Source organism: Octopus bimaculoides, chromosome 1 (genome assembly GCF_046866305.1).
Source record: "Octopus bimaculoides isolate indiv1 chromosome 1, ASM4686630v1, whole genome shotgun sequence".
In the NCBI taxonomy this organism is placed as follows: Eukaryota; Metazoa; Mollusca; class Cephalopoda; order Octopoda; family Octopodidae; genus Octopus; species Octopus bimaculoides.
This window is the reverse complement of record NC_142928.1, coordinates 81,705,413-81,719,779: the sequence shown is the minus strand read 5'-3', so window position 1 is coordinate 81,719,779 and position 14,367 is coordinate 81,705,413. Positions and strand designations below refer to the sequence as shown.

Below are 14,367 nucleotides of genomic sequence, written 5' to 3'. Positions count from 1 at the left end.
TGTTAGTGTACCCTAATTTCTGACACTGCCAATTACCAACCTGTTACTCTGACATTTGTCTTAAATATGAATAACCATTGCTCCAGCACTCTGTCTCTCTTCAGTACAGTTTCTGTATATTCCAGATCTACTAGGGACCTACTCTCCAATGTCACACCCCCAAAGGTTCCACATAACATGCTTAGCAAAAGTGAAGTTCATTATTTACATGAAGTTTTATCTAACATCAGTAAAAGTTTTGCCAGGTACCATAAACTTCCTGCTAAGCTGCCAACCAATAGTCTTCATCTGGCCTTACTATCACTGCATGCACTAACATGATTCTGATCTATATTCTGTTCATTCTGGTAAGCCATGAGGTTAACATAGTCTTATGCAAATAATACTACTCTTCACTCTTCCCTAACCCTCCATGTATAGGCACCGTTTGTGTAGAACTTAGATACCTCAAGCTAAAACTACATTGCCTTTATGAATAGATATCTTAAGATACGACAATCCAATCTCAACAACAAAGTTGCTATGAAAAAAATATAGATGAAATTATCTTGTGTCTTAGCATCTCTGGTACTAAACAATGTGCAACAAAACCTTCCAAGTTGATACAATTGCTTGGCTTCTTGCTCTCTGATAATCTTTACTGGTGTCCCTACCTATATAACATAGTTAAAACTTTATTTACAATGGACAGACAGGTGTCCTCACCTTGTTTGCTGTTACCACAACGTTTTGGCTGATGTACTCTCCAGCCTTCATCAGGTGTTCTGGTGGAATTTCGAACCCAACCCTTTATTTGATTAATGGGGTACTCTGTTCTCATTCCTAAGGTATTCTTTTTTACTTCTGACATTATTTCCCAAGCCCCAGCCTGGGATTGAACTCAGAATCTGAGGGTTTGTACGGGCATATAACGTAGCGGATAAGAGCACAGGCTACTACCACTTGTGGTAACAACAAACAAAGTGAGGACACCTATCCATCCATTGTAAATAATGTACATAATTCCTCATCTCAAAGAAATATAGAATAATAGTTAAAACTTATCAAAAGGAGTTCCTCTTCAAGGTCAATCAATAGCTGACTCACTAAACAGTCATTTCCAGAATGGAGTAATGGTCCCAATGTTAAAAGTATAAATGGCTTAGACTTCCATATAGCTGACTGACAAAGACTCACTAACCAACACATTTCAACCTCTAGTTCACAGACGTGTTGTTTTCTCCCTTTGCCAATTCTGCTCCTGCTACAATAGTCGCTGTTCCTTTGAACTAGCTCTATTCAAGTCCACCTAAAACACATATTTGTCATTTCATTTTTAATGTGTTTCACAGTCCAACCCTGCACTAAATATCTACTCTAATCCCTCTTCCCTGAATAGCAACCCTACCTGGAATTACTTCGCTACCAACAATTTTTCCCAAGATATTGTCTTACAGATATTAAAACTGCTCACTTCCTACTTCAGATTTGAACCATAAAAAATATGTACAAATAAGTTATGTGCAAAATACAGGTTATACTACATATACTGAAAGGCATTGCATATATTAATTTCAAATTTTGACACAGTTATTTCAGGGAAAACATTGACCCCAGTGTTTAACGGGTATCAGCTGGTATCTATTTTATTGATCCCAAAACGATGGAAGGCAAAGTCAACCTTGGCAGAATTTGAACTCAGAACATCATCATTGACTAAATAACTCATTCTTTACACAAAATAAAATGTAAAACATAAAACAATCTTTGATATAAGAAGAATGAGGATGAGATATGTCATGGTAAATGATAATATTCATAGGACATGTATTCTACTGGAGAGAAACTGATTTATCCAGCAACTTGATGTTTTCAATAGGATTTCACCATTTTTGTTATATGTAAGAAATAAATTCTTAGATGAAGGTTATGAGATAAATACTAAATATTCATTAAAAACAAAATGTAACCCTATCAAAAAAAAAAATAATAATAATAATAATAATCCCATATGAAACCCAAACTACTGAAAGTAATTCAAAGTTGACTGTGAGAAAATTTATATTTTACCTTTCCAAAATATCCTGCCGGAGGACTGAACCTTGTGGTAATGTAATCAGTTCTAAACCAGACAGAACTCCAGCTCCAAGATCATCCTCTCCAAGAACACGGATAAACTCCACATCAATTTTTGTAAGATGTTGAGCAATTCGTCGTGGATTGTCCATTAATATGTCATAGACTTTGAAAAATACATGAACATCTAAAGGTTTGTTTTCATCAGGAATCAATGTCCCACAGTAATTTTGCAAGTTATAACTTCTACGGAAGCTTTTATCGTTTGGAATGGTGATTTCTTTTGCTTTCATGTAATTAACATCGAAAATTTGCTCAGTGTATTCTTCATTTATAGAATCTTTACCGGATGGAAATTTGGATTTACTAGGAAATTTGTTTTTTAAGAGGGATTTACCATTTTTGTTAGTACTTGTTCCTTGAACTGAAGAAACATTTTTCAGGTTTTGTTGATAGGTAAATTCCAACTTTTTATCAGCTTTGATCCAACTAGGTGTTGCAACAACCTGATCAAGTTCACTATAATCCATTTCATCATCATATAATGCAGCATTTCGGATTTCAATTGTAGGTCGTTGCTTTGTTTTGATTGAAGCGACCCTGCTGGGTTTAGGAGGTGGAGCTTTAAACAAACTGCTCTCTGATGAAGCTGGGTTTAGGGAATTTTCTGGCACTGTGAGGAATGTTGGATTTACTGGTTGTGGTGACAAGATTGGTTCACTACCACATCGAGTGTGATGAATTGGAGGGGATGGCATTGTAGGGGTTGCTATTGGTGATAAAGGTGAGCTGTAGCCAATTGAGGGAACACTGTCAGAGCGACCCAGGTGAGTTGGAGAAAATGGAGCGTCACAACTGGATTGCTCTAAACAGAGTACAGGTTGACTACCAGTTCTTTTGTGGAGATGGTCTTTCATTCCAGTTGGACTGCCAGGCGGAGTTGTATTTGGGGTCACAAAAGGGCTAGGTTTGGGGCTGATATTTGGTGTACTTGAATAAAATCCAGAATTCTTATTCATTGGAGAGCCATACTTCATATCATACGAACTAAGAGGTAATTGCCGAGCTATAGCTTTTTTCAGAATTACATTTGATGCCTTGGTTACAGGTTTAGAATTTTTTACATAATAATCAATGAGACTAGGGATGGAATTGAACTCATCATCTTCCAGCAAATAAATTATTTTAGGTTCGGCATATCCATCTATTAAAACTTTAGAATTTATAATAAAGTGCATGGGGACTCCATGCCAACCACAAGAGAGTACAAAGTCTCCTGGCTGTGATACACTATCTCGGACAAGGTAGTCACCATTGACAACAACTAACTGTTCGGCAGCAAGTCGACTGATCTGACCATGATACCAAGAATAAGACCGTAAATTTCCTGGGTTCCCTTGTAACTCTAGATGTAGATCAAGCTGTAGTTTCTCATTTGTTGCATTCTGGTTGTTGTCATAAATAGTTGGTGAGAAGTAAGACCTGAAGAAAGAGACAAAAAATAAATACATAGAATGAATTTTCACACAAAGTCTACATGACATATGACAGAACTGGAAATAAATAAATGTAAATAAATGGCTAAATATGCAAAGAATATTTATATGGAAAATATTGAAGATATATGTAAACTATTCGTGACAATTTTATTGAATTGGGGTCATGATTTTGAAAGAGGGATAATGATGGAATTACCATTCCGTAACTTCACACAATTGTAAACATTTGTGTAACAGTATGTAGTCACATACCTACATATATCAATAATCATACATCTACATGTGCTAACAAAGGAGCCTCTACACAGCCAACTGATCTGTTAGAGATAGCAGTTAAATCTCTCAAATTACACCATAACAGCAGCCAGCTGTCACTCACAAGTTAGTATGGCTTGGAAGCATGTACTATACTTTCACTAGTAGTTACAGACACCTTAACCCAGAGGCACATCCAAGATGTGACAACTGGAAGGAGAGAGTGCTCCACCAGCATCCAGTTGGTACTCATTTACAACTGAATAAAGAGAAGCAACATGAAATCAAATGTCTTGCTTAAGGAAACAATGCACTGCTAGGTCAAGGAACTGAACTCATGATTCTAGGCACTAAACTAAACATCCTAATCACAAGATCACATACCTTGAATAGAAACACATTGGATAATGTGGTCCTGGGTGCAATGGACTAGTGGATGATAAGGTGGATGGTCATGGCTTGAATGTCTTTAATCATAAGCCAGCTTAACTAGGACTGACTTGTAGCTAAATAATAATAACAGTCCTTGCTCATGGTTGAGTAGAGTTATCCACAACAGGATGTCTGTGACTTCAGTTGTATAGATATCTACAGCTCAAGAATTTGTGAAGATCATATTAACCCTTTTGTCACTGACCATGTTTCAGTTTGAAACATTCTGACTTCATTTCAGTTACTTTTGAAATTAATGAAGAATTTACTAAAAGAAATTAACCTGAAATTTTTATGGAAGATTTTAATTTAAATCACATTAAAACAGGTCGTTTGTATAAAAGAACCCAAAGCAGTCTTGGATGGGTGAATATCAAATGAGTTAAAGAAAGCTACAGTAGGATGTAGTCAGTCTTCAAAGAAGACAAATAAACATGGTAAATATTTAGCTCTGAATTATAGATATAGAACAAAATAGAGCAACTGGTTTTGACTTCACTTCTACAGTCACAGAGTTCAAATCCTACCATGGATAACTTTGTCTTTCATTCCTTTGAGGTAAAAAAAAAATAAGTCCCATTCTAATACCGGGGTTGATGTAATCAATTTAGCCTTTTACTTCAAAATTGCTGGCTTTGAACCTTGTAATGGATGGTGTCTTGGTCACTCATGTACCATGGTAATTAACCTTATGAATTCTTTGGCTCAAGAAAAAAATATTGAACAGGCTCATAACCTCTGCCCACCAGCAAAGACTGTAATATATATATATATATGTAAGGGACGACAGTGCGAACTCAAAAAGGAGAAATGGTGACGAATGGAAAAACAAAGGACTCCTTTTATTTAAACGTGTCACACGGTCGAACACACAAATATATATATCAAATGATGATATACATGATATGTTATGCGATGATAACATAGATGACCAGTAATGAAAGACCACAACCGTATTAGATGGATAACAGAGATATTTATTATGGCGTTAAAGATGTATGTCTGTGTGAGAGTGTGAATGCGACATATAATAACATAATCAAAGACAGGCCGTCATATAAAGAAAAGTGTGTATGTGAATGATACATGTGTGTATGAGTGTTTACAGCAGATAGAAAGAGAGTCAATAACACGTGAGCAATTATATACCAGTTCTTGTGTACACTATAGGAAAAGTTCTGTATGTGAAAGTGAGGAAAGGCTGAGTGTGGCAGTGCTGATCACTAGTTGTGATGTCGTGGCATCGATGCCGGGCCGTGTTTCTTGTTATACAGATGTTCGTCGCTGGCTGTGGTTCTCTTGTCTGTTTGTTTACTGTGGTGAAGCTAAGTCACCTAACAGAATCGAAGAGAGAGATGTGCCGCGGAGGTTTGGTTTGGTGTACATAGTAAGTCGTGTTGACGCTGGTGGTGTAGAGGCTGTTTGGTAGTAATCGTGTTGGTCATGACAATGATGCTGGATAGTAGTCGTAGACTCTTGTTGCTGATGTGGCGACGGCGGTGGTCATCGTTGGCTGGACGAAGCTGTTGAAGTGGTCGCTGGAACTGCTGCTGCTGTCGTGTGGTACACGGAACAGTTCTCAAAGAGAAACTGGACCGAGACAAATTTGGCCGCCGAGTTAAAGCTATTTATAACAAACTATTGGCTCACCAGATGGTAGAAATATACTCTATCACGTGACCTTATTAGGGGCCGTGATTGGTCAGTTTGCGTTCTGGCGGGAACGGTTCGAAGAAGTTGCCGATTCGAATAATGATCAGTCACGTGATGACAAGGAATGGGTTCTCTACTACGCTCGCATTTATTTATATTTAAATGAGAAGATTGTATGTAATGGCGATAGTAGTTTGTATCTAATGGCGGGAGGTAGTTTCACTACATATATATATTCTCCAGTTTCCCTGAATGTCATAAAATACATTACACTTCACACTAATTTTTATGAGGACATTCGACTGTAAAAGCTATTGCACAAGTATGTACACACAAAACCATCCCATTCAAGAACTAAGATAACCTTTACAGGGTTACTCAACCTGTAGGAAATAACAATCAGATCTCGACTCAAAATATATCTATTGTCTTAATGACAACCACTATCCTGCCTATGCAATCATGAAAAGATTAATGTAAAACAGGAAAAGCTCCCTGCCAAATATACAAATTTTTATATTGGTATGCACTAAATGTATGTTTTATATGAGTATGGTGGTAGCAGTGGTGAATCAATTCTATAAAATTAACGCATCAGTTTATTATTGGTAGTTATTTTGTTTACCCTACAGAGATGAAAGATGAAGTCAAAACCTGCAAGGTTTGAATTCAAAGCATAAAAAATGCAAGGCATTTAGTCTGATATTTTTACCATTTCAAACTCAAATGGCCTTTCTTATAAATATTATTACCAAATTTATCTGAGTTCACAGAAGGAACACAAGTATACCACATGATGTCAAACCAAATATAGATAGTAAATATATAGTTCTTATCAGAAGTATGTTAGGCCATAAAGTTATATTTTACCCCAATAAAGCTTATCTTTGATGTAATTCAACATACTGTTTACTACCATATTAGCAATGTTCTCCCTGCCTGTTCCTTTCCTTCTCTCTATCACCCCACTGATATCAATGTCAAAGGCTGATATTTTCACTATGCTGCTATTTCAATGAAACACTGACATGTTGTTTAGTTAACTGAATACCAAGAAGCAATTACTAAATAAGCTGAACTAACCATATATCAATAGTAAAATTGTTATGTATATATATTATTATTATTTATTAAATGATAATGAGGAATATTTTGTTCAATTTATTCATTTAAAATTCTGTTTGTAACAAGTAATTAGTGATAAAATTAAGCATCTGTCACATAGATTTTCTACAGATACCCATTAATAAATAAATGGGGTAAAACCTCCACTTTTACCTGCTCCCATTGATTGCACTTGGTATAACACTAGTGTAGCAATAATTGGGTACCCTCCCGGCAGTATACTGGATAGATACTATCCCTTAGTGGGTTAAACCCTCAACCCCTAACTCTCTCGCATTATATATATATATATATATATATATATATATGTGTGTGTGTGTGTGTTCATTGTCATCTTTATTGTTTTTAACATCCTTTTCCCATTCTTGTACGAGAAGAAATTCGTTGAGGCAAATTTTTATGGCCAAGATACCTGTCCTATTGTTAACCATCTACCTATTGGCAAGCAAGTTAATATTTTCAATATGGCTTGCCATGTTTTCATGGAAGATTGGAAAAAAAATGACATTACTTGTATGATGGTGACGTATGTTTACAACTATCACGTGTTGTTGTGATAAGGAGACACACACACATTTATCTCTTCAACAGAAATTACAAAGTGACTCAAAGGCCAAGAGTTTCATGCACTGGCATTTATCAAACCTATGCATTAATATAAAGCATTCAGTCTACTTTGTGAAGTGGTTGGCACTAGTAAGGGCATCCAGCTGTAAGAACCATGCCAGAGCAGATCTCGCAGGTGCTGGTGCCATGCAGAAACCATCCAGTCCATTCTGTAAAGTGACTGACATTAGAAAGGGCAACTAGCTGTGAAAACCATGCCAAAACAGACAGTGAACCTTGGTGCAATCCTCTGGCTTGCCAGCTCCAGTCAAACCATCCAACCCATGCCAGCATAGAAGGTAGGTGTTAAATGATGATGATATGCATATATATGCATGTACATGGAAGGATTCTTTCAGTTTCTGTCTACCAAATCCATCTACAAGGCTTTGGTTAACTCAGCCACAAGGCTTCAACTAAAGTTCTGGTTAACTCAGGGCTTTAGTAGATGGTACCATGCAGTGAGACTGAATCCAAAACCATGTAGATTGGGAAGCAAAGTTCTTACCATGCAGCCATACCTGTGCCTGAAGTACTGTTTGTATTTATAGTTGATATGTAGATGAGTACAGTAGGATGTGCATATGTGAATGCCTACATGTATCTATTAGTAACTTACGGTGGAGGTGGTGGTGCATTGGACAGCTGACTCCAAGAATTTCTTTTATCTGTAAATAAAGAAAATTAATAAATAACATGATAACAATAGGCTTTGGTGAGAAGTAGATTGGCAGAGAAATGACAAATAATGAGGTCAACAAAGGTCTTTCTTTAACTCTCTAACATTGAAACTGGCTATATCCAACCCAAATATTCTACCTGCTTTATGTTCAAACTATCCAGATGTGGCCTCTCATATCTACCCTACAAAGTCCTTCTAAAAATAATTTTCCGCATCATCTAAATCTCAAAGCTATGAGATAATGCATGACTGAAAACTATGTAAACAAATAAGCATTAACATTTAATAAAATAATCTGAATGCTAAAGGGTTAAAAACAATCAAGGAGTAGTGATGTGGGCAAAAACAGTCTAGCCATGACCACCCCATCGTTTTGTATATGCATGACTACATTATGAAATATGTCCTTTTTTTTGTTTTAAGAGCGAGTGTGAGTTGAAGGAGATTTGGTTTCTATTTCTAGTAGGTTACAAAAAAGATCTTTCAAGGGCTCATAGCAAAGGTAGTAGTGGTAGTAATCATAGGAGGAAGACATTGTTTTGGCTGTAGCTTTAGAATAGGGTTAATAATGGTAATGATATAATGGTGACATTGAGGGATGTAGTGGCAATGTTGGTGGGTGATGGAGACAGATTTAACAGATAAAATTAGTCTTCCTAGTGATGCAGTATGATTTGAAGTGGAGGTAAAAAAAAGAGGCCTTCCTAAAGCTAGCAATCTAATGATTGTGTTGGAAGTGAATTCTTTATCTTGGGACTAGTTTTGTGGGGCTTTTTAGAACAAGGAGTGAGAGAAGATTTTTTGAGGCTAGCATGATTAAGGTAATGCTTGGATTACTGAAAATTAATATCTGGTGGAAATACATCTCTACATCTCTTCTCTTCCTCACATTCCTGCTTCACGTACTATGATTACTTCACACTCCCCAATCTTGTCCTGTTGGCTAAGTGCCACAGTATCCTTGCTCTCTGCTTGCACCAGTCTGTGCATTCTACCCACATGTCTTGTCTCACTCTATTATTGCCATCTGCTAGCCCCAAACCTAGGTGTTCCTCCCACAAATGAGAAAACTTTTCCCTTACTCTACCCCAACAAACCAATTTACATTTCTTTCTCGCATTTCCTCCTGCACTCACTATACCTAGCTCTATTTGCAAACAAGCAAGGGTTGTTGACAGAAAGGGCATCCAACCATAGACAATCTGTCTAAATAGCCTTCTGAGACCAATATGGTTGATGTTCTTTTTGTTTTTCAACAGTTGGAAAAACATGAGCATGAAGAGAATTCTTGAGAGTTAGCATTTTGTGAAAGAAGGACTAGAAAATTTGGTTAATGTAGGGCCTAGGAGAGAGATGAATACAATATAGGTGACAAGAAAAGAAGAGATGAGAGAGTGGGGAAAGCTTGAGTGAAAAGGCTTGGAAGGGAGGTTATAAGGTGAAAGCATGTATTGTTTTTGTAAATTAGGGATTGTATGATAGGTGTCTTTTCAGAGATAGTTAAAAGTTAAGGGAAAAAACAAGAAAAAAGCAATGAAGAGCATTTTAAATTAAAGATAGTCTCTTAAAGTAAATTCATATATTATTTGAGCAAATAATGTGAGAAGAAAAGAAAATAATAGAAAATATCTCCAAGAAAATATATAAATTACAAATTGAAATTAAAACAAACCTGAGAAATTAGAGGAAAAAGGTTTCATAAATGGTACTTTGTCAAGAATTTTTTAAACTGATGCTTGAGAAGAGGTGATAAACAAAACTGCAGAACAGATACGAATGAATATGCATCTGAACTGAGAACAATTAATGGGAGTTTTTCCTCATACTTTTTTTGACTTTAATATTTTGTTTCGTTTATTATAAAAAGTTGGTGAAAGATTTAGAAATATTTTGAGCGTGTAACCAACCCCTGCCATTTAAGTAAATAGCTGAGTAAACACCATGTGAGGAATAGAGTAATGAGAAGTGAGTTGGTTCAATGTGACAATATGTTAGTGCCTTGGAATATCTATTATTGACCAGCTACTGCATCATCACCTTCCTCCACTGTTTAAACCCTGTCACTAGCAGTTACCTACAAGTAAATCAGGAAACAGATTAAAGAAAATGTTAGATTAAGCATGTTTCACCTGGCAAATTCTTATAGTTATCTCGCAGGTAGCACAAACTTGAGACTATCTTTGTCCTGTGAGTACAATCCTTAACACCAAGGTCACGCAGGTCAGCTTCATTTAACAACAGCAAATCCTAAAAATAGAGAAAGGTTGTGATTTTAAACAGACATACACATACATATAATGAAAAGCCCCAACACAGAATGTTACTGAAACAGAATCATCATCATCATTTAATGTCCGCTTTCCATGCTAGCATAGGTTGGACGATTTGACTGAGGACTGGTGAACCAGATGGCTACACCAGGCTCCAATTTCATTTGGCAGAGTTTCTACAGCTGGATGCCCTTCCTAATGCTAACCACTATATATATATATATATATATATATATATATATATATATATATATATATATATATATGACAGGCTTCTTTCAGTTTCTGTCTGCCAAATCTACTCAGAAGGCTTTTTTGGTCAGCCCAAGGCTATAGTAGAAGATACTTGCCCAAGGTGCCACACAGTGGGACTAAACCTGGAACCATGTCATTGCAAAGCAAGCTTCCTAATACGCAACTACAACTTTGGATTATTTTCTGAAATTGTGGTTGAAATACAATAGAATATAGAATTTTTTTTAATATTGTTGGATGAAGATGTGTTAGGCCTTTATCTGCATATTTAATGATAGCAATATTTTCATGTTAGTGTGAATTGGAGGGTTGATAAAAAATTTAGGCATTTGTATGAATTATTGAAGCAAGTTTCTTTTTCTTTTACTTTACAATTGTTTATTTTTCATGTTTATGTAAAATGTCTGTATAAATTACAATGTATCCTTCATTATTTCTAGGATTTGCTGGCACTTTCATGTTGCCAACAACCTAACCATTTTAAGAATAGGTTTTTGATTATCAATCATTAGAGAGTAAGGACAAAGTGGTTGCGTTACTTTCTGAAATCAAATTCTGTTGGGATTAGTTTTGCCTTTTGTCATTCTGGGGTCAATAAAATAATGTACCAGTCAAACACTGCAGGTAATTTAATATTCATATAATAAATATTATAGAAGTGAAAAGACAGACAATCATGACTAAGAATACATAAATTGGGTAGCATAAGATATGGAAGATAAAGATGTGTCTCCAAACTTTAGTAGTAATACTAATAGTGTTTGAACTAGACTCTAGTCTAGTATAATGACTATCTGTAAATATTTTAAAGGAAATTAGTTAGGAAAGGAGAGCTAGTGAGTCATCATCTGCTTTGCAACCCCAACTTCCTACTGACTAGTGAGAACTATGCAGTTAATACTTCAATTTAAATGTCTGCAGATTGGTATCTGCACGAGATATAAAAAAGGGGCTGGGATGAAATTGCCATTCTGGGCAAATGAGAGACAATTGTTATTGTCTCCTTCCCCTCCAGATATCACAATTTGTGTGAGATTTGTGGGTAAGGAGACACACTAAGAAAACAGGTGGAGATGGTATATGCAAATAACTACTTCAGAACAATAAATGTCATTGTAATAACAGTAGTAGAGAAGTAACAGTGCATTCATTACTAAGTATCTCTACACAAATATGCTTGCATATCAGTAATATTCCTATCTTTGGATGGAACACTTTTTTTTTTTTACCTTATTTCTGTTGAAATATGCCAACACTGGTTCAATTAATTTTAAATATAATGAAGCATTTACTAAATAACTCATATTTGTGAAGAAATGAGACCAAATTTCAAGAAGCTTCTACTACACACAGAGGTTTGTTGGCTTTCAAAAGGTCATGTGCTTTGTTATGTATATGAATTAAGAGAAATGGTGCTTAAACTTTTTGAAGAAAATCAACAGAATGAATTCCATGGTCTGATTCAAGACGAACTTTGTTACACCAAATTGGCACATCTTTCAGACATATTTGAACATTTGAATAAAATTAACACAAGTACACAGGGAAAAGCAGAAAATATCTTAACATCGGCTGACAAAATTTGTGCTATGAGAGACGAGATAACAATTTAGAAACACAAAGTAAAAGAAGGAAATTTTGAAATGTTTTCCAAAACTTGTGTGAGCTAAAATGTGAGATCAGCTAGTTAATTGTCGGCCATTTAACATTGCTTAGAGAAAAACTTAATCATTATTTTCCAAATATTGAAATCCAAAACTATGATTGGATCAGAAATCCATTTCTTGCAATTGCAACGATTGATTTTTCACTTACCGAAGAAGAACTAGCCGAAATCAAGAATGATTGGTGTCTGTTATTGATTTATGAAGAAGGGAATTTACAGAACTTTTGGATTCATGTTTCAAAGAAGCACCCAAACCTAGCTAAAAAAGCTTTACTAATTCTTTTGCAGTTTTCTACTACATACATTTGTGAAGCTGCTTTGTCAGTAATGCTAAACTTAAAGACATCGAAACGTGGAAACTTGAAAATACTTGATAGTGAAATGAGAGTGTCATTATCTACTATTCCACCTAATATCCAAAATCTTTATTCTTCCCATCAAGCTCATGTATCTCGCTGAAATAGTAAGTTATAAAAGTTATTTTTTTATTAATCCTTGCTCATATTTACAGATTATTATCAATAAAAGATAACTTACATTTCTCTTAAAAATGTATTAGCCAGAGGGGAAGCAGATAAGGAAAGATTTGCCAATGTTCTGCGCCGTGAGGACCAAAGACTCGAGGTATTTCGGGTTGCAAGACAGTGTAGGAGAGAGAATAGTGATGTTGTAGGAGAGAAATGTGTTCGCATGGATGATGGTACGCTTGCATTAAATGAGGATGCAAAGAAAGAGGTCTGGAGATGCCACTACGATAGATTGCTTAATAAAGAGAATGAATGGGAGAAAGAGAGCCTGCCTTATGTCGACCCAATAGAGGGACCAGCTATCCGAGTTGATAGTACCAGGGTAGATAAAGCAATTAAGAGTATGAAGACCGGGAAAGCCCCCGGCCCATCAGGAATCACTGCAGAGATGCTCAAAATATCTGGCAGTGTTGGCTATAGCCTAGTCACCCGTATTACGAACCAGGTGATACACGAAGGAGTCATACCCTATGACTGGTGTAGCAGCATCATAGTCAACTGCTACAAAGGTAAAGGGGACGCTTTAGATACAAATAATTACAGAGGCATCAAGCTGTTAGATCAGGTTATGAAAGTTACAGAGAGGGTCATAGCCCAACTAATTAGGGAGCGAATCAATTTAGATGAGATGCAGTTTGGGTTCGTGCCAGGTAAAAGCACTACTGATGCCTTATTTCTAGTGAGACAGTTGCAAGAGAAATACCTAGCCAAGGATAAACCTCTGTACCTGGCTTTCGTTGACATGGAGAAAGCCTTTGACAGGGTCCCCCGATCCCTTATCTGGTGGTCAATGAGGAAACTTGGGATAGAAGAATGGCTAGTGAGAGCTGTGCGAGCCATGTACAGAGATGCGGCCAGTAAGGTGAGGGTTGGAAATGAGTACAGCAATGAATTCCGGGTAGAGGTAGGGGTCCACCAAGGTTCCGTCCTCAGCCCCCTATTATTTACCATAGTCCTCCAGGCAATCACAGAGGAGTTCAAGACAGGTTGCCCCTGGGAGCTCCTCTATGCTGATGACCTTGCCCTAATTGCGGAGTCACTATCAGAACTAGAGGAGAAGTTTCAGGTGTGGAAGCAAGGTCTAGAATTGAAGGGCCTTAGAGTCAACCTAGCTAAAACCAAAATCCTAATAAGTAGGAAGGTAGATAAAACACAAACCCCTTCAGGTAGATGGCCCTGCTCAGTATGTAGAAAAGGAGTAGGTAGTAACTCTATAAGATGTACCCGGTGCAAGCTATGGACACATAAGAGGTGCAGCAACATCAAAGGCAGGTTAACTAGCAAGTTAGTTTTTGTTTGTGGCAGATGTTCAGGTGCAATAAAGACTGCAAACAAACAGGAA

The 14,367-nt window shown here is 36.5% G+C and overlaps 1 protein-coding gene across 4 annotated transcripts in view; it reads right to left on the bottom strand.

The window, feature by feature from the left end:
- The window catches only part of LOC106874563 (breast cancer anti-estrogen resistance protein 3 homolog), a 329,811-nt gene that overhangs the window by 8,647 nt on the left and 306,797 nt on the right, over positions 1–14,367 (bottom strand). For all 4 annotated transcript variants that reach the window (XM_089353044.1, XM_052967801.2, XM_014922335.3 and 1 more), the window contains 3 exons: positions 10,437–10,554; positions 8,245–8,293; positions 2,050–3,537 (listed from right to left, as the gene is read on the bottom strand). In XM_089353044.1, coding sequence (XP_089209170.1) covers positions 2,050–3,537; positions 8,245–8,293; positions 10,437–10,554 — 1,655 coding nt within the window. The remainder of the gene's footprint in view (positions 1–2,049; positions 3,538–8,244; positions 8,294–10,436; positions 10,555–14,367) is intronic.